We start from the raw sequence: 24532 nt of genomic DNA on the forward strand, positions 1-24532 counted from the left end.
TAAGAACTCACTGGCTAGCAGGAAGAAGCTCTTTTGGCACAAAAGTTAAGATGTTTGAGTCCTCTGCGGACAAAGAGCAGAACTTCAAGAACATCTCAACATTAGGAACTGGACTGCTAGCCAGCATCAGCTACAATCACAGATGACAGCAAGCAGCTCTTCCCTCTGCTCTCACGTCCTAGGAAAGACTAAAGGATCAGACCAGTGATGGAGGTAGATTCAGGTTGTCTGGATGTTCCTTTTAAGCTACCACTGTTGTGACAGACTGAGATGAACTTTAGGTTCCACTTTACACACAGTCTCCAATTTTGGTTTTGGGGAATGACAGCACCTGCCACAGTCCATCATGAAGAAAAAGAAAATGCCTACCACTCCAACCTCACTGTGGTAAAGGGATGCTCTGAAAACCTCTGCCGAAAAACCTCTTAATGAAAGTTTTCTTAGGTGGGCTATCTAGCCTGAGTAAACTTCTAGTAACAGCTCTTGGGTATGAACCTGAGGAAAGAATTTCTTTAAGGGTTGGGAAAGGACCATTAGCTGGCTCTACGCACTGTCTTAGAACTCATTAACACCTAGAGAGATTTTTTAAAAACCTGTAAACCTGTGAAAAGGCTGAACAGGTCAATCTGATGATCCTACAATCCATGGATATCAAAATTATATCCTACATGCTTAGTGAACTAGGTCCCTTGCATTCAAAGGCAGTCAAACAGATTCCAAGACTGTTCTTCAGATAAAGAGCATAGCTACAGATACGCAGTTAGAAGACAAAGGCAACTTTTCTACTTTTGAGTTCTGTTAGTTCACCTTTGTGACAACAGACCGCAGTCACAACGTTCCTGTTTGGCTAGTGCACCTCTTTTTCAGAAGATGAGCAGCTTGACTAAAAATAAGTAGCCACATACGTGTACACCAGCGGGTGGCCCTATAGCCCCAAGCACAGTTCGTAAAGATTAAGGCCTACGTTGAGCAAAAGCATGCTATTACTATAAAATGGATTCAAGCAAGCCTCCAAAGAATTTCTGCATAGCCCTTTTCAACTAAGTCTCCAGAAGACTACATTGAGAATCTAACTTTCCTTCTAGGGTCTTTTCTTTGAGGAATCAATCAAGGCAGGGTAGATGCAAGATCTTTCCCAAGAATGTGCTACCAACACTGGATGGAGAAGCCTCTAGAAGAATATACTAGCAGTGCTTCAGTTTCCCTGTGACTGTAGCTGTCTTTTTTTTAAAGTTGGTGGACTTAAGCCCAAAAACCTTGACTTTACAGTGAACGAAAAGCTATACATTCACATTGAACTTGAAGAGATGCATAACTGAAGCAAGTTTTACTATCCTGAAGCTGAAAATGTGGAATATTTTTTCTTTTGCATTCTCAGACTTCCTGAGAATCTGAAAGATATTTTTCCCACCCTAGCTCTCCCAGCAAGATGAGGACAGACTCCTTTCTTCAAGGCTCACTGCTTTATTTAGGAGCTACTGTGGACATAAGCAATCTTATTTAAGAAAGATCAGAGGAGAGACAAGAATTACAGTATGCCAGAGCAACAGGTAGAAAAAGACATATGCCCATGGCTACTTAATCCACCACTTGTTTAGCAAAATAATTGCTTGGCCTTGCATCAAACTTAATTGGCAATTAGAGCTTTCATGAGCTCATGTCAATGAGCTCTCAGAGGCAGATGAGTTTGCTAAGTCAAAAATAAACCTTGTGAGAGATCCTGGAAGTTCTTAGGATTACAGTTAGCAGGCCTTAGAGGAGGACAGGATCCTCTGTTTCTGCTGGGGTTAGGAGTGTTCAGGCTTCCTTTGAAGGGTGGCATCTAACTCAATGACCATAGCATCGACCTGGCTTAGGACTACCTTTCTTAAAGCACACAAGCAGCCTAAGTCAAGCTTCCTCCTCACAGAAAGCCAAGCACCTATAACCAAAGGTTCTCTCACAGCAATGGATTTACAGGCTTCATTTCGGTATGGAACCTTAAACTGAATCCCAACTATTACTCACCAACCCTACTCTCTCCCCCTTTAGTGAGATTAATCAATAGATTAGCCAATTAATTCTAGGGTCCTTGTTGCTAACAGAGCTGCCTTTGGGTTTCTGTGATGCTGAAATTAAGTGATGAACATTCTAAATCAGACTTCACCAAGACAATACACTGAAAAGTTTAAATTCTAAATCCTGAGACAGTCTCCATCACCAAAACTGGCATTGTTAACTTGTCTGTCTGGGAAGAGAGATGGCTACTTTGTAAGCTTTTATGCCCATTGCTCCACTAACAATATAGACAGAGAACAAGACCGTCGTGCAGGTCCATTCCCAAAACACATAAAACACATGTTCAGCAAGGCCAATATGGAATCAGAAAGGGGCACCTGACCATCAGGAGCATCATCTGACTGGCTCACAGTGCCAACCCATGCCTTGGCCAGGATTCTGCCAGACGACTGCTACCCTTTTATGTCAGAGCACGCTTTGTTAGCTTGATTCCTAATCAAATAAGAAGTGACTAGGAAAAGAAAAAAAACAAAAACAAAAACCGTTAAAGTTTCTTTCTGAATAAGAGCTGTGGTGTGAAGATAGTGAATAGAAATAATATATTCTTGAAAATAGAATGTGTTGCAAATGCACCTTGATGTCTGTAATCTCAAAAGAATAAACACCTCACACTAATGCATGCAGAAATTGTTTACTACTGCTCAAAGCTGTGATTTTTTTTATTTATTCCATCTTACAAAACAGAGATGTAAGCAACTTCATCAGATCCATTCATTCACTATTTGTACAAAAGTTGATTCAAAAGACAAACCCATGACTATGTAGTGCTTCAACTATACAGGTCAAGAATATGCTCAATTTGCCTGTTTTCTTCAAAAGCCAGGTGTACACAGCATCTGGATAGCTGGGATAAAAGGAAGATGCCCCTTTGCTTTGAAGAGGCACTGGTGGATTACTAAGGCCATGCCAACACAAACCTTTCCTGAATTTGGCACACTCATGCTAGGGTAGCAGTGTTAGCAATAAAGATGAAGACTGAAGGAATGATATTACAGCTTATCCTTTCCACTGCTGGAGCCTAATAAAGTATCATAGAATCATCTGGGTTGGAAGGGACCCCTAAGGTCATGTATTCCAACCCCCCCGCAGTGATCACTGACATCTTCAACTGGATCAGGTTGCTCAGAACCCCGTACAACCTGACCTTGAATCTTTCCAGGGATGGGGCATCTACCACCTCTCTGGGCAACCTGTCCCAGTGTTTCACCACCCTCATCATGAAAAATTGCTTCCTTAATAAAACCATTACCCCTTGTCCTATCACAACAGGCCCTGCTAAAAAGTCTGTCCCCATCTTTCTTATAAGCCCCCTTTAAGTGTTTAAAGGCCACAATAAGGTCTCCCCAGAGCCTTCTCTTCTCCAGGCTGAACAAATATATCCCTTTACATTTCAGTCTCAATTCTGTACCAGATGTACCACATCTGCCAGAGTTCCCACAGCAAACCAGTTGCCCACCAGCACCAGTTTGGTTGCTGCAAACCAACAACTCAGACACATGGTGAATCTCTTATTAAAGCAGACTTCTTCTGGTCTCTGCAGTAGAATACGTTCAGCAAACACTCCAGAAGAACACAGCTTCCTGAATTTAAGAGTTCTGCAGCTGCTATTCACTCTTGATTTACAGCCTGACCTACATCCAGTGCTTAGGCTTCTCTAAGTGTGTAACTGATCTGTGCACATGTGATTTTCAGTGAAAAGTCACTAGCAGCTCATAGGCTTCCTCCTCCTCATTTTCACTCACTTATTAGTGGCACATACAAGATTCCTTCCACACAGAAAATCCATTGCCTTGTCTTAAGCATACAACTTGCTCCCCACCATCCTTCTGAAACAAAATGGCATTGAAGCTGTGACCTGTTACAAAAACCAATTATGAGAATTAAATTAAAATTCTCACTTTGCACTGCAAAGGTCTCTCCAAAGACTGCACTGGAATGCTCACATATAGTCTCATGATTTAACCAGATGCATGAGGATATGCTGCATTAGGTAAGCCATCTTTTACAGCATTGCTTTGCTAGCAGGCATAGGCTGCCCAAGTGCTACAAATTACTCTTCCCAGCACACATTTCACAGTTATACAGCGAGTTTTACACTAAGTCAACACACTAGTTCTGAACAGAGAGGGCCTCTAACATGTCAGCATAAACTTCAACTGCTGATAATTCAGATATCAAAATTAATTACTTGAATCTCATAAGCAAAAACTGGCTAATTTCATTTTTCACTTGGTACCTGCCACTGCTACTTCTCCACACCTCGGTCATCTGTCAGTACTGATGAGGCCATAGCCAGCTTACACTACACAACACATTAAGATGTGTTCAGCTAGTTTCTTTTGTCAGGAAAATATGAAAGCATTAAACAATTTTTAGATGACACATTATGCTCATGTAAGTACTAAGATTATTTTTTTTCCCCAGTCATCTGGGTCCAATTAGGTTTCCTCAACTAATTCTTATAGTCTCAGGATGAATCTTAAAAATATTTATCTTTGACATTGTAATGAGACACACAAGTTTTTCTGTAAGACCTTAAAGAAAAATAAAAAGTCTCTTTTTAAGAAAAGCAGACAGATCCTAGGAAAATACTAGCACAAGATTTTTGGTAGTTCCTACACAATCAGGTGATAAGTGCAGACAAAATTTCTCAAAAACAAGTTAATTTCCATCATCATCATTTTTATTTACAAACCCTTCACTTTGATTTTAGCAAGGCTTTTGTCTTCTCTCTTGGTTTACAAATAATAATAAAAAAATTAGATTAAATTGGGTAGGTGTGCACTCCTAAGCAAGCACCACTCAGACTGTCAATGATTCAGCTGGCGAACTGGAGATAGGTGTCAAATGAGAGACTCAAAGGAGCTTGGCCTATATCTAGAATACTCAAAGCACACACTTTAATGAGAATGTTAGAAAACGTGGGTGACATCAAGCTGGGGAGGCCTCGGAACCATACTGGAGAGCAGAATGGGAATTCAAGTTAAGAAGATCTGAAAAAAGCAGATGCCATTCAAAAGACAAGCAGCAGTCGTGTTTAAAACTTCTGCATTTATTTAACTATGCAAACAGAGAACGTAAACAGCTATCCTTGCTTTGAGCTACTGTAGGAAGCATCCAAAGAATATAACAGATCACAGACTGAGTGCAAGTCAACAATATAGTCAACATCAATAGGAATACTGTGTTAAGAATTGTTTTTCACTGTCCCATTTAAACCTCAACCGTGGCCTGCATCCTTCCAGACTTCCACACTTCCAGAAAGATACAGGCAATCTGAGAAGCAGTAACAAATCAAATCTAAGAAACACAATGTTCAAGGAAAGGGTGAAAAACTGAATTCGTCTCAACAGGATTGAACTAAAGAGGCCAGTATCAGCCCCCAAATATATTGAAGGTACCCAAAGGCAGATAAAAGTTTACCCATTCTCTTTATAGATATTGCCCAAGACCAGTTTAGCTTGTGAAAATATCCTCCAGCAACAAGCCTTTAAGGTGCCTAGAAAGTCCGTTGGAAGTGTTATGAATACCAAGGGTGTAACGAATCTTGTATTTAGGCAGAGCACTGAACTAGATCACTTTTGATGGTCATAATCTTCCCAGCTATAATGGCATTTACCCAATATGACCAAAATCTGACCCTAAAATTAACTCCCTCTACAGCACAGAAGCAGTAATTTCCACAAAACAAAATACAAGAACATCCATACCTTCTAAATGCTGAAACTATCCCTTTTCCCATTTGGAGACTTTAAACATTCAAACAGCTGATAGCTTCACTGTAATAATAAGAGAACTGGTACAGAAACTGAATATGGATTATTTCCAAGCAATCCCCTGGAGTAAAGCAGTACTGTTCTGCTGAATTAAGCTTAAGGAATTGGAGAATAAAAGTAACACTAGAATCTGCAACTAGTAATACACAATTTTACAACTCTTTTTTATAAGTTTGGGGCCATAAAGCAAAGCTTACAGTAAAATATTTTAGCTAAGACACCAGAGCATTATTAGCAAAGTAACAGTTGATAAACAAAAGCAGACTCACCTTCCGCAATTCAATTGTAACTTCATTTCTGTGTCTTCTCATAGTCTGTAAATAAAAAATAAAAAAGATTTGTATGTAAAGAAAGAAGTGTTTTGTTTTAGAGTCAGTTGTTTCTATACCAAAAGTGCAGCTATTCACCAAAAAGATAAGGAAATCAGTGTCTGTAATTTATAACTCAATCTTTCCTAGCAAGATGCACGAGTTATTTTTTGGGTTTTGTTGGGTTTGTTTGGTTTTTTTAAAGTTTATACACCTTACAGAAAGGTTTGTTGTAAACCACAATAAGTATTCCAAAGGCAGAAAACACTGACTTCCCCACAGAGTTTCACTGAAATGCCTCCCCAGGTCATGTGCATACCAAAAGAAGCGGTAAATACAAGTTAGACAGTCTCACATTCACAATATGACCACAGTCACAACCTAAACATGTAACCTATGCCAGTTATCTGGTCAAAATCAACTATGAGTGACCGAAGATGACAGAGCTCATTGCAAACAAGACAAGTTAGGCTTGTGACAAAAGGAAACAAAGTAGTACAGTGGCACAGAGTCTACTTAGGATTTATAGCTTAAACACTGTAAAGGAAAACCAGCCCATAAATATGTCAGCTCCTTTAAGATACTGGGCACTCAGAACACATTCCCTACAATGCTGCTACACCTCTTAGCTAAAAGAGATCAAAAGATTGAGAAAGAACAATTTTAGCCTAGTGAAGGCAATCTCCCTAGGTTCATTTCACAATCAGTGGAAAAGACCTGTACCATCAGAATGCAATTCAGAGAAAACCAGGACTGGATGACTGCTGGCAGCCTAGAAAGATCACCCACGCTAACTAAAATTAGCCTTTTAAAATACTTTCTGTGTCCTATCCTTGCTACTGACCTTCACTGCTACTATCACGTTCCTTCTGAGTTAGGGCAAATAACTTGCCTAAGCTCAAAAACATCAGTGAAAACCAGCAGTACAGAGAAAACACCAGCACTACCCATCATCCGTCAGAGGAAATACCAAACACGCTAAAGCTCAAATGCAGGTACATGAAATGAGTAGACTTCACACCATTAATCTATGGAGGACATGGTCTCAGTGCTTAGAACACTACCTTAGCTTCACCGTTCTCAACTAGTTTCCACAGTAGTGTTAATTTAATTATTTTAGGTTGACTTTAGAGTAAGGAAGGCTTGTCTTCCTGCCCACCGCTTGATTAACCAACTCACTCAGGTAAACACAGGTACAATTCTCCTTTGACATCTAGAAGCACGAACTATACTACTTCAAACAAAGCGAGTCCTCACTGCAGTACAAGGACACTAGCACAAGAGCATCTACCAGAGCTATACTTTCTTCCCCCACCTCATTATTTTGCTAAACCATTTGATTCTAGTGACCATCTGAGCCTGCTGCAAAAGCCCATTATGATAGGACTGGATTGCTGAGGACTGGGAGAACATTGGGTATGTAGGGAATGGAACGTGAAGTCATTGCATGTAACTAGCTAGACCAGTCATTCGAGTTTCTCGCTATATTAGAATTTTATATTTAAATTATCTTAAAAACTGCATCAAATGCAAGGGCATCAAATAGCCTAAAAACATCTTCAGTACTTCTTCCCCATGATAATTCTGCATTTCAATGGAAAACATTTAGACAGACAAGGTCATCTTAGGTTTCTGCTGTAAAGCTTCCTTTTCTTCTGAATGTGCTAGACACCAAAGTCCTTTACAGGACTTCCCACTAGTAGCACCACCCCACGTCCCCCCAAAATCTAATCTTTTATTCCTACTTATCTTAAAATTTTAAGGGGTACCCCATCATATGATAAAACAGTCAACTTGAGTATCCATTAGCATTTCCTCCCCAAAATCCAGTATTGTATGAGCCAGATTTGAAATGTCAATGATTTGATTCAAGGCACAATTTACTTTTAAATTTGCTCTCTAATTACAATTTACTATGTGGTGGTTTTTTTGTTTATCTATGAGATAATACTCTAGAATATTTTCTATTGAGCAGAAAAATCAGACCAAATCTGAAGCTCTTTAGGGGACAGCAATAACATTTGTCACCCACCCTTCTTCTGGAAGCAAGGCAGGTTTAAGACAGACTATATGCTGTGTTCAACAGTTCATCAGCTTATATTTTTGGTTTAGAAAAAACCAAGTAGAGTGCAGTCCCAGGCAAGGCATTACTATTCATTTCATCAATTTACTCTAAAACCTCCTCTAACAATTCTTTGACTAAAGACAGTTACTCAAGAGTCATCCATCCATAAAGGCTCTACTGGGAAGACTCTAAGCTTCTTTCTAAAGGCAAATAATTCACTCGACTTTTCAATTAGGGTTTTATCTTTGTTTCATACTTCCATTATTTCAGCCCCACTGATCCTACCCTATTATAGTTCTGCCTCAATATTTTTTTTACTAGTTTTTTGCTTTTACCAATCTGATCTTCAAAGTATTTGACTATTCCACTATGGTTTAACATTTAACATGCAAGAATCTTCCATCTTTTCCTCATTTAGAGAGCTACCACTCTTTAGAAAGGTTATCAACTGTGCCGACATTTTTGCTGACTAGTAGCATATATTTTCTGAGCTTTAATACTCTTAAGGCAATCTCCATACTACCTGGGTTTTACCCTTTTAGCTGTTCTTTTGTATTTCCTTTTAAACTTATTGTATGTAGTTTCTATTTCAAAGCAGCTCTGCTACATTTGCTTTTTTCCCTTCCTCCTCTAAAAGGCAGAACAGGCAGTACTCATCACAAAGTCGAGAGCTGCTTCTCCATTCACAGAGCAAGCAGGTTGGTAACTGGGGATACCACTTAGCCTTAACTTCACAGAACTGACGAGTGTTATCTGGCCTCCACTGAACCAAGGGCTCCCAGCCTTGCCAAGTCTCCTGCTGACACAACACCTTTAAAAATTTAGCGTGCCAGGGTCACCAGGACCATCTAAGAATCAGTAGTACGGTGTTAGGGCTAGAATCTTCCTACAAGTATATGGGACTGAAGTTCCCAAAGAGCCTATGGTGCACTCTGGCAGTTAAACTTGGTTGCCACAGTCAGATCATAACCAGTACTCTCAGCTAGGTATATACTGACATTATTTTTAACCTGATGATACTAGTGGTCCACTTCATGCCCCCCGACATATGAGATGACCATTATATACCAATATATTCAAGACCATGAATTCCACTTAATACATGTCAATTGTTGCCATTATAGACTGCACACGAAAAACACATGCATGCACAAATGTACAAATTTTATTCCCCCCAAAACAGACTTAAGTGATCCAGTTCATTTTTGTCCTGACTTGGCATTTTGTAAAAAGTAGGTATTTAAAGCTTGTGTTTTGGATGAAGCATTTTGGAAATACAGCAGGTTATCAGCACCTTCCTACAGCCTCAGAAGAAATAAACATGCTATAATCCAACAGCATACAAAAGCAGCAGTCTTAAGCACTAAACCAAGCCTCCCTCTAAGGAAGCATTACCACTGTAAGCAGAATACCATACTTTTACACTGCCTGCAAGCCCCAGCACATAGAGAACTGACAGCCATTTACAAGGGATTTACACAGTAGTAGAAAGGTTAAACATTTTCCCCAGCTAACACAGGTCAGCTAAAACAGAGTAGAGACCAAATTATTCTGCAACTTAACCCTATGGATTCATTACCAGCTTTCAGGCTGAGAGGAGAACCATCTGCTAAAGTCTATATGCCCAACACTAGTTGAAGCTGAGCGAGATGTTACCAAGGGGTCTCATACAGTGTTTGACATCCACAGCATCTGCCTACAGTCACTTCTCAGCTTAATGTACTCAAAGAAGTAACTTCATGTCATGCTGAAGCGGCACATCTCAAAACTACCCCCAAGACAAATTTGAACTGTTTCACTGAATAAAAATCAGACTTCAAATCTCAGAAAGGGAAAACTCGGCATAGGCAAAATCCTACAAATCACAAAAATGAAGACAGTTTATTCCTGCAGAATCTGAACTGCGAGGCCACTCCTAAACACAAGGGTATTAATGTACCATACACAAGGTGCAGAAAGTAAAAACAAGTAACTATCAGTCAGCATGGGGGATTAAGAAACAAGAACATAAAACACTTACCAAGTTGTGCTACAACATTACATCTCAATTGTTACACGTGACTCAAGTCAGACTTAAGTTCATAAAGCTTTTCTAACAAGAAATTTCTTCTGCCCAGTTCACCATCTGTGAAGGGTAATTGACTGTAACGCTTGTTACAAGTCAAAAGTAGATGTTCAGCACTATTTCTAATTTCAAGTTTCTCGGCATTTTGTTATTTTATAAAATAAACCAGAAAAAACTCCAAAAGATCTACTAGACGCTGTTAGGTAAGTCAGTGTTCTCACTTCTACCCTGAATTTCTGAATACTCCTCGAAAGCCAGATACAAAGCATTGCGTACCAAGAATCTCTCCCCAACACCTTCCACTAGAAAAAAAAATAATCCCTCGTTGCCTCAAAGTATCAAAACTGATATTAATTTCATATGCCAATAAAGAAAATTGCTACACACATTAGGGCTGTTGTGTTAAGGGCTGCAAGGGAACCTTGCTTCACGGTGATATAAAACACAAAAATGCTAAGCTGACAAAAGACAAAGAGATTTAAGAGACACTAGCCCTTGAAAACAAAGCAAGCCTCAAGTCAATGCCCAAAATCAGGCCTCGAAGAATGCCACAGTCCCTGTAAAACTGCCTTTGACACACCCGATGGGCGGAAGCAACAGAATACAGCCATCCTCATCAGATCAGTGTTTCAGCTCTGGTATCCCTCTTCACACAAGAAGCTGACAAGAAACTCAAAGCCCAGTTTGAGAGTCACCTGCGGAGAAGGGAAATGTCTTCCTGATTTTTCAGTTGATATTTAGTTTATGACAGAACACAAAACTATATATGAAACTCTTAATTCCAAAAAGCAATGGCTAAAGATAAGCCTGTGAAATTCTGAATTATCAGCATAACAGTAACCCTTACCACCAGCACATTCAAAGAATTATTTTTAAGTGACTAAACATTTGGGACCCTCTGGCTCAACCACGTGTACTTCACAAGTACCATTTGTGAAACCCCGCACAAAGGTGTACAAGATGCTCACTGCATGTTGAAGAGCAAGTATCACTGCTGTAATACTACCATTTGATGTCTTAAGGTGGCCCATGCACACCCTCCTGGCACAGAAACAAAAAGATTACTTCAAAGTTTTGAATAGCATTGAGGTTCTAAAGAGAAAATTAAGTCTAGCAAGCTTCTCTGGCTTTTTGAGCCTTTGTTTAATATAAAAAAAAAATTAACTGCATAATACATTACCTGAAAAGGCAACTCAGAGCTTCTGTAAATTAAAAAACAAACTCAAGGAAACCCAAAACCAATCAGCTGTACCTGTCTAACATATATCACAACATGATAACATTTTCCAAAACCCTCTGTAGGAAATACATAGTGTGTTTTTCCTGGGGAAAAAAAAACCCAAACACAAACAAAACAAGACCCTACCAAAGTTATACAAGACTACAAGAGGAAAACTTAGGCTAATTCAAAAGTACAAAATCACATTTAAGACAAAGCAGTCAGAACAGTCCTTCTGTTTATGAAAGAATGATAGTGCTACATTGGTACTACTTCATGCAAGTTAGATGTCATTCACAATGAAATAACGGAACTGGTCTTAGGGTTTCTTTTAATTTGAAATTTCTACTTCATATCTAAAAATCAATCTTAATTGATTATAAGCACTTCAAAGTCCCTTAAGTATATCACTTTCAGAGACAAGAAATTCCGGATACTTGATAAGATTACTTCATTCCCAGTTACAGTACAAATCAGAAAACCAAAACTATTTAAATGTGTGAATGATACTACTAGTGAGAAGCTCAAGTCATTACACTCCCCTTGTTATGCTGGGATAAAGATTTCTTAAATACAATTAAAAATGAAGTTTCATGTACAAGATGTTTAATAATATACATTTGTTGTACAGAAAAAAACCCCAAATGCTGCAACAGTAAGTGGTATGAATTTTAAATATTTTAACCATTTTTAGCTATACCAATTGTGTCAGAAGGAAGATTAAAGCATAACCATAATTTAATGACTAAAAATCTACCTACCATTGTAACAATGAGATCTGGAGCTCAGTGTGGTGCTCACCCAGACCAGCCACCTCATTAAGTGGGATACCTGAGGAGTGTCATCTTTTAATCAACACATTTACACCACTTCCATTAGAACAGGAGCAAGTCCAGAAAACATCAGAGATTGAGAGGCAGGAAAGAGATGTTTTTATGCCAGCCAGCATATCAATATTGCCAGCGTGGCCAGCCTGCCAGCTGCCCCACAAGCAGCTGGCTGGCTGCCCCTGCTCTCCTGCAGGCCAACCAGCATACATCAGCCTCCAGCTAGCCCATGGAAATGGGAAAGCCAGGCTCACCTTGACAAGAGGAACACTACGCACCAATGACAGTTTTGGCTATTCTGTGGATACAAAAAGATACGCTTTCAGGAACTTTGGTAAGATGTGCATTTAGGTGCTCTTGAAAGTTCAGCTAAAGTGGAAAAAGGAAGAAAAAAATTCACTGACCGATTCTAATTTCTCTGCATCTACAAACTTCATTAAAAGATAACTGGTTATTTAAATTATTTCTGCTCTTGCCAACATTGCAGGAACTGGTCTCAGAAAACCAGAAGATACATGCTTGCAGGAAAGAGCTACCCTGAATACATAGCTGGGATAGTAAAGCAGCTTGATTAAACGTACAGCGTACCCAAAGAGCTTAGCATTTGCAAGTCAATTCCAGACTGCTTCCACCTGCCTAACTGAAAGAAAAAAAACTGGCCCAGTTCCAACAGCTGGATTGGATTTAACTAATACCTCCCCTCTCACATATGAGCATACCCTAGAGTATAATTTAAATACTTTACAACAGAGGTGTGGGTGCAATACAGTGAAAGGGGAAGGTGTTTGGATTGATGAAGTAAATGCTATTCTTTCCTAAAAATCGCTTTACTAGCCTTTTCTCCTTATTCCTTCTCTGACACCTTTTAACGAGCATGAAATACTGCAATGCATGTGAAAATGCAGAAGCCTCAGGAGCTGGGCTGCTTTGGGACAGAAAAAAATTCAAGTGCTCGCTTGTATACAGTAGTTGAGATCATTAGGATTGTCAGCTGCCTATTTTTGGTTAACATTAGGAGTTAATTATATTCCTATGCAAATATGGAATAATTTGATAGTATGTGTAAGTTGAGGCTTAGACTGATGATATTGTTCTACTTGTTCTGGTACAGCTGGCTTCAGCCAAAAACGAAGAGATGAAGGAACACGGATAGGTGATACTGCTGTTCTACCTGTTTACACTTTCAAAGCACATATAGCTTACTCCAAGAACTGCAAGCAAATCACAATACATGAAGGAAAATTTCTGGGACTACTAAATTGGAATTCTGGGACAGCATCACGATGGTCTGAATGCAACTACTTAACCATAACTGAAATAACTAAAACCAATGATGCTGTGCACACTGATCCCCTCTATTTCTTTTTTGGCCATGCAAAAATATTTTTACATCCATGCCAAACTAAGCCAAATGTTTAGCCAAAATTAACCCTTCTTGCTAAGTTCCTTTAGTTACAGGCATCATGGATTATTACCCAGACTTTTTTTCCCCCCAGTATATGTTCTAGGCAGACTCTTCTTCCCCACACCCAATTTTGAGATTTAACTAATTACCAAGTACTTCCATAAAGCTCCAAATCGTCCTTCTAAGAAAAACACTGATTTTTTTTTTCAGTCATGCAGACTACAAAGTTAGAACAACTTTACCTCTGGCTTTGTTATCACAGCTCCATATCAAATTATGCTGACCGAGTTAGAAGCGCAGGCAGGGGGCACAGATTCCACCGTACAAGCAACAGATCTACCAAAGCAGCCAAATACACTTACAATGTGCCTGTACCCTGACCTGAGACTCCAAGAGCACTTTATTTCATTTGATTAGTGTTTGACCCAAAAGGTATTTGCTCCTCTTTTAGGAAAATATTCCATTATTTTGCAGAAAGTATTAGAACTTGGTTCAGATTCTCTGTGTGCTGCAGAACCATAATACTATAAAGTTTCCTTTTGGCTTGTAACCTTTAAGACAGTGCTAGGTACATTAGGAGCAGAGTGCAGTATTTACGCTACTGTATTTTATGCCATAACCTGTGTGTGACTTGTGTTCCTCATGGTTAATAAAGGCTACTGAAGGAAAACTAGTTCTTTTGCAGTTGGAGCTGCCACACTTTTTTTTTTTTTAATCCTCAGTTTGGGGCCCCTAAAATTAATACCAGCTGCTTTTTGTTAGCCAGTCTGTGGCAAAGTAATTCAAGTATCTGAACCTGGCTAGTCTCAGCAAACTGGATGCATGAGATATCCACCGTGACTCTTACTTAGTGATGGGTAATGACTCACTGAAGTCAGACATGCATGCCAATATGGAAAGCCACAAGTCTCCAATTACTGTTGTTCACTGTGCTGACTCACCTGAAAGCCCTATGGAAGCAGACAAAGCTGCCCATCCATGTTATCTACTCCTACTGCTCCAAAAGATCCTGGCAGAAAAGCAATCGCTAAGTTTATTTCTTACCAGCTCTTTTCTAAGCATATTCTTCAAGGTCCCGATATCCTCTCTGAGTTTGTTTAACCTGCATACTGAGCTACTACCAGCAAAGAAGTGAGATGTGAGCACTCATGCTTTAATTTCCATATACCAATTACCCAGTTTACAAGTACAGACATATCAAACAATCTTCAGGAGACTGGACCTGAAGCAATTTAGTTGGCTGCATTGAACGCAAATTGCACCAATATTGAAGGACACAAAGCAGTCCAGAATACAATCAACGTTATCTGCTGTTTTAATACAGAATAAAAGAAAAGCTGGAATTCTCTATTCAGCATCAAACCTCAAGTGGGGGAAGGAACACAGAATCTAGCAGGTTTCCAGTTACTGCTGTTGTGACAGTCAAGGGCATTATACCTAGCCAAAATTTTATAGCATTTCCACTCAGATGTAGATCTTAGCACTGTTAATAATCACCCCTTTACTGATAGGTCTGACTGCAACACAGGCATATGGCCTCCACCTGAACTCAAACTGAAGTTCCCAGGTAATCCCACAGCACCCCAAGCTAACTCAACAACTGTACAACAGTTGGACTGCACAGACCAGCAGGCAGGCAGCAAGGATCACCATCGAATTCAAAGTATTTTGTCCTGTGGTCCTAACAGGGTGAGGAACCAGTCCGTGCAGTGTTCCAGACAGCCGTGGCAAGGCAGTCACTGCTATCTCCACTTTGACAAGGGCCAACCTTGAAGAACTTAACTGTGGAGTTTGGTCATTTATGCTACAGCCCAGAAGAAACTACTGATCTGAAGGATACCTGTATCAAGTCTTTCTTCTTTTCTTGTACTTTTTGCAAACAGAAGGGCATACTGAATTTTATAGTGACGCCAGTTCTGCCATATCTGAATACTGGGATATGCCAAATAAGCACCAAGAACAGTAGATAACCAAGACAGCCTAATTACAAGTGATTCCTATTCACACTTTTTTAAAAAGGTAGAAGATTAAGCACAGTTGACACACTAAATACGTACAAGGATTTGAAATCTGGTACAGTTTTATGTTACAGGAATGTGCATTTGCCTGTACACAAATTTCCATTCAGATGTGTGAACACTAGAAAGATATTTGTTATTTTCCTGTGTTGCCCGAACAGCGTAGCAGATGCTTTAGAATCTCCTAGAAGTTTATCCTGTCCTTGAGGGAGAACAAGTGAAGCACCTACACAACTCCTTGGTCTCTCTCAAGACATGACACCACCTCTGTCCTCTTCTAGGATTTCTAAGCAAGCGTCCCTCCCATTCCCTTACAGAGGAGGGAAAGTACACAGACCTGTCTTCAAGCAGAACTGCTGATTGCCACTGCCAAAGAGCAGGGCCCGTTTCCTCCTCTATAGTCTCAAAGAGCCCAATTCAGAGGTAACAGGTTCAGTTTTTTCTAACAGATGTTACCAGAAACAAAATCCACCACTTCCAATGCCATACTTCACAGCCAAAATGTTGTCTTCACTTGTGTACAGGACATGAAAACAGAAAACAGCAGAGCAAAATTAAAATGACTGTTCACAGTAAATAGGTGCAAACATCAGACTAAAACTTTGATCTTTACATCAGCATAAATACTTAAATACATTCTTTTAAATGTAAAAGCATTTATAAAATTGTAGGTAACCACTTTCAAGAGTCTAATTACAAAATGAAGTGTTCAGTCAGAAAGGCCTCAGACTTCTGGGGCAAATGCCACAGAAGACCAGACATTCTTAAACTTTCCAATATTTATACTAGTTTCCCCTAGGAAGAAAAAAGAAAAAAAAAAGAAAAAAAAAACCCTACTAGGCTAAATACTAGCCAGATACCTTCTTGTGCAATCTATGTATGAACAAAGACACTCCCTTTCCAGGCACTTAAACAGTCTTCAACCGTAATATCAAAAGTACCTCAGACAATCATTCTATGATTCTATGATGCACCTCCCTGTGAAGTGAGGAAAAAAGTCCTGTTATTCCACCTATAAAATGGGAACAATAATTGCAATTTGCATACATTCACAGGGTGCCATGAAAAAATGACAAATCAAGTCCCTAGAGAGCTAGTCTATATTCAACCACAGCAAGCTTTTTTGGTATAATATTACATGGCTCAAATGAAATCAGATTTTTTTTTTTCCTATTTCTTGAAAGATATAATCAAAAGGCAAAAAAAAGATTAAACATGTGCTAGCTGCCTAATTAAATCCATGAAGAGATCATTCTGCTCAAGATGCAAGAGAAAACAATAACCCCAGCTGACAACCCAGGAAGAAGATGGAGCATTAGGAATTAGAAAATACACTTCAGCAACATCCCACGATCTTTTATGAACCCTGTCAGCAAACCCTCTGGTTTAATCATTTCAGTATCATGAATTCCAGATGCTTCTACCTCCCTTTTTAATGTGACATAAGCCCTGATTCCATGTTTCTGCCATTTGAACATTTTGGGTATCATACTTGTCTCCTTGACAATACCTTCAGTTTCTTAAAATTTCAATTTATATGTCCTTCCATAAAAAGAGTATCAGCTAGCCCTAATAAGTCTAAGAAGTCACTTAGACCACCAGAAGTGGTCTGGGTTTGATGCACAAGAACCAGTACAAAACTCCTCCGAACCTCACAGCTACAGGGCCCACCAAAACACAAGTTACACTGAGCAGGTAAGTATAGTGGGCCATATACCCCTATCAACAATGGGCATGGGAAGAGGGTACTGCCAGAGTCTGAACAGCCACTACCAGCTCATGATGCTCAAAGGTGCCAGCCCATTGATTGCCTGTGTCAGAGCTCCTTAAACATCTCTTCCTGTCCAGAAGGTTGCTCTTTATTGCTGTGTATTCAGTGCTATGAACACTACCCATTACCAGCCTACGTTCTTGTTGCACGCCTGACGAACAGTGGTTAACAGGATCCTGCTGACTTCTAGCAGGGCTCTCTCATTTCAGGATTCTCTCTTGATGTGGAAAGCCTTCTATATCTGGCTGCAAGTCAGATTTTTGGTGCAGAGAAATCACTACCACTGACTTTGCATCTAACATTTGTGCGCACGAAAAGAAGCGAGAAACCCTGATGCCTACGACAGTATTTGCTGGCTAGGGTGATCTTAGCTTACCTGAGAAACACACAATGTCTGCATAATTTCATTGACTTTCTGACTTACACTTTAGTTGACTAAGAAAAAGCAAGGACTAGGACATTCTGAGAACTGCAAACCTGAAATCTCATGCTGCACCTGGCCAGGAATCCCTCACTGCATCTCTGAAAACCTGGCCACGAGTCACCCTAGCACCCTGTCTGACCACCTTCTAACCACCTCCTCCTCATGCAGATGAGCTTTGACTATATTCCACACCAGCAAGTTTGCAATGGGGCTTGAGCACTCATTAAAATACATCTCCATCAAGGCTAACAAGTCAAACTACGAGGAAGCCATTTCTCCGAGTTGATTTTGCAAATCACCTATTCTATCACTACCTCCAAAGTCTACCTGTTACTGAATCTGACAATAACCAAGGTTCAAAATGCACAAGAAGAAATCCTCAGCTGGTCAGACTTGACAGAATATGAGGGAAACAAGTCATTCAGTAATGGGTGTTCGAATGGGGAAGATACTAATTTTGTCTCCTGTTCTGCAGCCATTCATGCAGTATATACTCCTATTTTGTACTTGCTGTAAACACACACACACACAACCAAGTTTAAAACCAGCTAGCATTTGTTTAACCTGAGAAAGGAGACATGCGTCAGCTGACCCAGAAGAAATGAGATGGAGCTTCCCCAACACATTTAATGGTGTCAATCTGGCTGTGAGGGGATAACAATCCAACAGTTAAATATCACTAGACAAGGTATACCTTCTCCCCTTCACACTGACCTCTTTGAGCCAGCACCAGTCTTCTCCAGACATGAAGGGCTGGCTCAGGAAGCTAAGGGAGCAGAAAATTAAAGAAACATTAAGAGCTTTGCAACTAGTTTGCTCTAAAGCACAGACAGTTCTGATGCAGGACTAACTCTTTGGAAGAAACTAGCTCTTTTGACTACCCATGTCAAATTTTGTGAAATGGAATGCAAAGCCCGCAGCTTCTGCTATTACAGAAATAATCAGGAATACCAATTCAGTATCAGAGTTTCACAGTGCTGAGTATTTTGGAAACAATTGACAGACTCTATTCTTGGAAAATATATAGGTTTTACATTTCTTTTTTGTTTCAAGTCAGTTCACTTGGCAATTTGTCTTTACTACTCAATGACACGCCCCATCAGCTTCAACCAGTTCATTGCCTCTTCTAGCCTGATCTTATAAATTAGATGCCTCATTCCACTTCCAATCCCACAATAAATACAAATCTGATCACTCACTTGTAGCTGGTACATCCTCCTAATCGTTGTCTTTTCAGATAACACAGTTTCAGAGGACAAAGTGTCCTGCCTGGATTTGTGCTGGAACTGCACAAATATGATGAAAGCCTCAAAGAACTAAGGTAAAAATAGTTAAAGAGCTCTTAAAACTATTATGACAGTTACACTGCTACCAACTTTGACCAGACTTGGATAGTTTACAAGTTAAAAATCAATCCTTTAGTAGAAGCAGCTTTAGAGATACCAGAGCAACTGTTGTAGTATTAGAAATACATAAAAATGAAGAAAAACAAATTCTGTAATTACAGGGAGATTAGCTAAGGCTTGGTATATCACAACAACAAACAGCAATAATTGGGCCTCAATACAGCAAGCACAGATCCCAATCAGCTTATGGAGATTATGTTCATCATGAGATGCCATCTCCAAATTGTTTTCTCCACAGGTATTTCTGAAATAAAAAATGACTTTCTAAGGTATCTGTGTCTTTAAGCATTTTAAAATGCAATGCATTCAACTGATTTTGAACCTCACAAGGAAAATATAAGACAGTATATGTAAGTGGACCTACTAGGCAGTTTTTTTCTGCCAAGAGTCACAAACATTTCACAGCATTATACTATTTACTTGCAGACTAACTAAAGTTTGGAGAATTTTGTAGCAATAGCAACTAAGGAGGCCTCCCACATCAACCTCTTACTACCTACCCATGTAATTCTTTTTAAGGTACAAACACATACACCTGCATTCTCCCAAAAGTACACCGGCCTCAAAAGGTAATAAAGAAGCTACAGGAGTCAGAGCTTAGAAACTCTGCGTGAAAGTACTGGATCTCATATTAAATCTAGTTCCCAACAGGAAACTACCTGACACCTGTGTTTTCACTTAAACTACCAAGATTCACTGAGACAGTGAGGCTATTAAGACAGCAGGTCCACAGTACCCTAAACCAACCTAAATCAGCTGTTACAGCCCTATTCCCTCCCACGTCTTATTTTGCCAGTATCAGTTCCTGTGCCAACAAAGTGAAAGGCAGATAGCTGATCAACCTGTAAAAGTGAGCTCCTGAAAGAAACTGCATTGTTGTGAAGTAGCTGGGAGTAACAAGCTTTCTAGGATTGCCTTTTTTGTTTCATGTAGTGTTTGAGGGGAGTACAAGGAGACAAGAAAAACACTAGTCAGTGCACAGAACAGTATCAAGACATGAGCTGGTAGCAACACGTCTGCTCATTCGTTAACACTGCGCAGCTATGGTATCTCCACCACAATAAGCCTTTGACATTTGACAGGAACATGGCTTTAAGTCAACCTATACCATTCTCAGATGCCCAGAGACTGTACAGATTTGGCCTCCCCAGAATGATAATACCTCTGCTTGCAAAAAAATTCATGGCATCATGACAGAGAAATGTGAATAAATTCAAGCATCCTCAAGAACTAGACCCACAGTGTTAGCAAAGCAGCAACAGTAAATGCACTGAAGCTGCCACCGCTGATGATGGAGATGCAAGCTAAGCCCAGTTTCTTCCCCTGCCTCTTCTGGGGTCAGGATGCTAACAGTACAGAATAAAAATGGATCCTTCCAAGTTCCTGGACCCAAAGGTGTCACAGAGCAAAAGGTGATACAACTGCCCCCAAAAAGCTGTAACTGGAGAAAAGACAGCAGTGGCCAGGATCTCTGAAGCTTAAAACCAAATAGAGCAGGAACAGGTGAAAGATGGCAGAGTGGCTATGTCTCCTTTTGGTAAATAGCCTTCAACAAATTTCAGGAGGTTAAGCCTATGGACTAAGCAACAGAAGTTCAATGACTTGTATCTTTTTGACTTATGATTAGGGGTATTGCAAGTACACAAAAAGGAAATTTTATTCCCAGTCATTAAAGTGTTTTTACAGAAAGTTATTTAGGCTATAATGTACTAAGTCCTCACTAGTTGTTGGATTTTTTTTTAAATGAGTGCACATGGAGCTTTACTTTTAATGCAATATGCATTTTACTAATTACATGACTGCATAGTCTCATTGCACCACACACAAAAATAACAGCAAGTCATGCAGACAGTCCAACAAATTGTAACATATCCGCTTATCAAGAGTTTTTCCTCTTTCAGTCAGTGATGCTGACTAATCCCAAGAAAAAGAAATGGGCTGAATTGTTCACCTTAAACATCAGAACGGCGAGCCAACATGTAGGTGCCTGCTATTGCAATAAAGAGTAAGTAACACTTCTGGTCCAAGAAGTAGAAGTAAAAAAGTCTAAGGAGGATGTTACTAGGCAAAGAATGAAGTTGAAGAACTGCAAACAGAAAAATCAGAAGGTTCAAATTAGGTTTTCTAAAAGCTAGGTTGGCTTAGATATCAATGTAAACAAATAAATGCAGCAGTTACAAGGGGTATTATGAATTAAGTGATTGCAACTATTTAAGCTTGTCCTGTAAACCCTCAGTTGTATTGGAATAATCAGTGCTGTACATTTAGAAGAAACCCACTGAGACTTAAGACTACATGCCTATGATCACCACAGTAAAGCTTTCTTTTCATATATGGGACAATTTTAAAAGCCCTTCACATCTCTGGAGAATACAAAATTGAGAAGGTTGTGACAAGAAACTGTTCTGGTAGCTGTTCGTCCAAATGAACCCACTAGTGTCTTGGCTCCTTATCGCTCAGCTTTGCAGGTTCAGGTTAGCTCTGTCTGCTGCTAATCACGTCAGTACCTATAAAATAGAAGAGTCTCACTAATAAAAGCAAGAACACAAACTTATACTAAGTGAGTAACGCTTCGTTTCTGCCATTTGATTTTGCTATTAGCCCTTTTGGGGGCTAAATACTTTTTGGAAGTATTGATACCTCAAAATCAGAATTCCAGTTCTATATACACAACTCTACCTCCTTAACAGATTAAGCCAACAAAACTTCCACCCAAACCTGAAATGAGGAAAAGTAGAGTGAACCCGTGCAGGTCAAGGATTCAGCAGCTTTGACTTCTGCTCAACAGATCCATTTCTTTGCTCTTAGAAAACGAGCAGAGAGAGAAGTTGCATGGGGTACAGAGGTCTGTCTTAACATAAAACAGAAGTACTTACTCATCTTTTGTTTCCCTTAAAGTTGTATTAACAAAAAACAAAGACAATTATATGGCCTAGCAAACCCCGTAATAAAATAGGAGTTAACTACAAATTAAAGGAGTAAATATTTTGGTCTGCCAGAAGAGTCTGTACCCAGAGGGGATCAATAATAACTCATCAGTATTTATTAGAAGCCAAAGGAGGATTACTAAAGAATGTATTCAAGCTTGAGGAGTTCAAAGGCAGTGACTGTCTCCAGGCAGAAGGTGACTCAAACACCACTGTTTTCAAACTGAACTTGAAGGCGTATGGCTTTGAATATTTTAGATTTTCCAAAAGATATAATCTAGATATCAGACCATGATTTATTACTCCATCATCCTAACCACTTACATTCTCATTGGTGGAATTTGACAAAACGTGTAAATGCAGATCAATGCCAACAGCACTGATGCCTCTCGGTTTCCGAAGTTAAGTACAGAAAACTGGACACAGGATCTCTATGTAAAATTCCTTACTGCAGCACAGGGACCAAAAAAAGTGTATTTAATTGCTGACAGTTGGGAGTTACGTGTAATATTTGATTTATAAAAGAAACATTTTGTGGAGAACTTGTAACTTTCACTAAATACAGACAATGTCGAGTCAGCAGGTCAGTCTGTGTAGCAGTACCTGAAGAGAAGCACAGTAAGTAATGGCAATTATATAGCACTACTGTGCTCCTTCATTTTCCACTATAAACTTAACTTACTTGTTTCACTTCTAGAGACTTAAGTTAGATAAAGCTTACTTAGAAGGGTACTTCTAACATGAACTTTCAATTAAGTACTGTGACCAGAAGAGAGTCAAAAAGGTGTAGTACAAAATTTCAGCCATTTAATACAAATTAAGTTGCTTTGAAAGACAATGACACATTTCTCATCTTTTTAGAGTCCTTTAAATTATTCTAAATTTCATTTTAGCATATCTCCATGGGTAAACAATTTTCACACACTTCTGTGTTTGATCTGTTTGCTGCCCCCAGAAGAAAGATGCTTCTCAAATTTTAACCCTTTTCAAAAGCATGGATGAAAGCTTTAACCACATTAACATCATTGGAACTATCTGCCACACAGTCATAGGCTCAGCCACAAAAGGAAGCCAGTCAGCACACTGGAAGACAACCCTAGAGGATATACTTCTCCATAACAGCAAATATGCTATTCCAAAATAATTACTCCCCTTTAGGAAGAAATGAGAGCTAAGCTACCTTAGTTGGTCTGGTTTAACTAATTTCAGCAAAGCTTAGGCAGTCAATTCCCCCCTTCCACCCCACAGAGGCAGACATTTAATTCCCCTAGTCTCAGGAACGCTATAATATAAGCAAGTATGGATGACAGATCAGTTCACACTAGGCACGAACATACATAACCTTTCCCTGTTTAGCGCTCTGATGGATTCAGGCCAGTGACTGAGAAAGCAGCAACAAAGCCAGTAACCAATACAGGGAGATGAGACGAGGACAAAATGAATGAGGAGCAGCAGGAAGAGCCTCAGTGGATGAGAAGGGGAAAAAGAAACCCACCACGCCTCCTCCTTACCCTGAAAAGCAACCACTAAACAGAAGGATGGGCAATTTTTAGTTACTTTCTAACATTTACTAATGTTAGCCAGAAGTGTTGAAGTTATCATATTCCTCACATACAATATTTTCTGTGAGAAGGATTCACTGTCACCAAGTTAAACAAAAATTAAGATAAAGATTAGCTAACACCGTGAATGTCATCTTAAAGACACTGCTGCTGCTAAGCCTGACCTGCATAAAATTGTCTCCACCCAAACAATAGCAGCAGAGGTGTGAATTCTGCTAAAATACAAAACATGCTTTCAAAGACTAAAATTCCAGCTGTACTGATTACAGAAGTGAAATTAAGTGATAATATCAACAGAAGCATGGAAAACACCCTCGGGTGAAGTCAAAGTAATCTGACACATATTTAGGTTTTCACCCTAGCGAGTCCTAATCCGATTTCAATCCTAGCCTGATTTCAGAACAACTCCCTCCCCCTTCCTTTCCTATTACAGAAACTTAAACACAAGATGTGGGATTTCCTCCCTTTTCAGTTGCGGCTAGAATGGAAGATGTCGTGTTCCCCCCCCCCGTAATGACACACAGATTCGGAAGACCTTTGGAATACCTCCAGGGAATAAGCTTCTAATCATCCAGCGTCTCTCAAATTCGAGGGAGTAAACTACTACCCCATAAGCCTTAGTAAGCACCACGCTCGATTTAGATGGAGACACCCAGCAGGCGATTACTTACGTGCCTACCAGCACTTACAAAAAAAAGAAG

General features: G+C 39.6%; 1 protein-coding gene across 1 annotated transcript in view; it reads right to left on the reverse strand.

Annotated features, from left to right (window-relative positions):
- Window positions 1–21840, reverse strand: part of KPNA3 (karyopherin subunit alpha 3) — a 45475-nt gene extending 23635 nt beyond the window's left edge. Inside the window, exons 1-2 of the mRNA XM_035900332.1 lie at window positions 21642–21840; window positions 6104–6148 (exon numbers count right to left, since the gene is read on the reverse strand). Coding sequence (XP_035756225.1) covers window positions 6104–6145 — 42 coding nt within the window. The 5' untranslated portion in view covers window positions 6146–6148; window positions 21642–21840. The remainder of the gene's footprint in view (window positions 1–6103; window positions 6149–21641) is intronic.
- Window positions 21841–24532: the final 2692 nt, after the last annotated feature.

Source organism: Egretta garzetta, unplaced genomic scaffold (assembly GCF_000687185.1).
Source record: "Egretta garzetta isolate BGI_Z169 unplaced genomic scaffold, ASM68718v1 scaffold268, whole genome shotgun sequence".
Taxonomy (NCBI): Eukaryota; Metazoa; Chordata; class Aves; order Pelecaniformes; family Ardeidae; genus Egretta; species Egretta garzetta.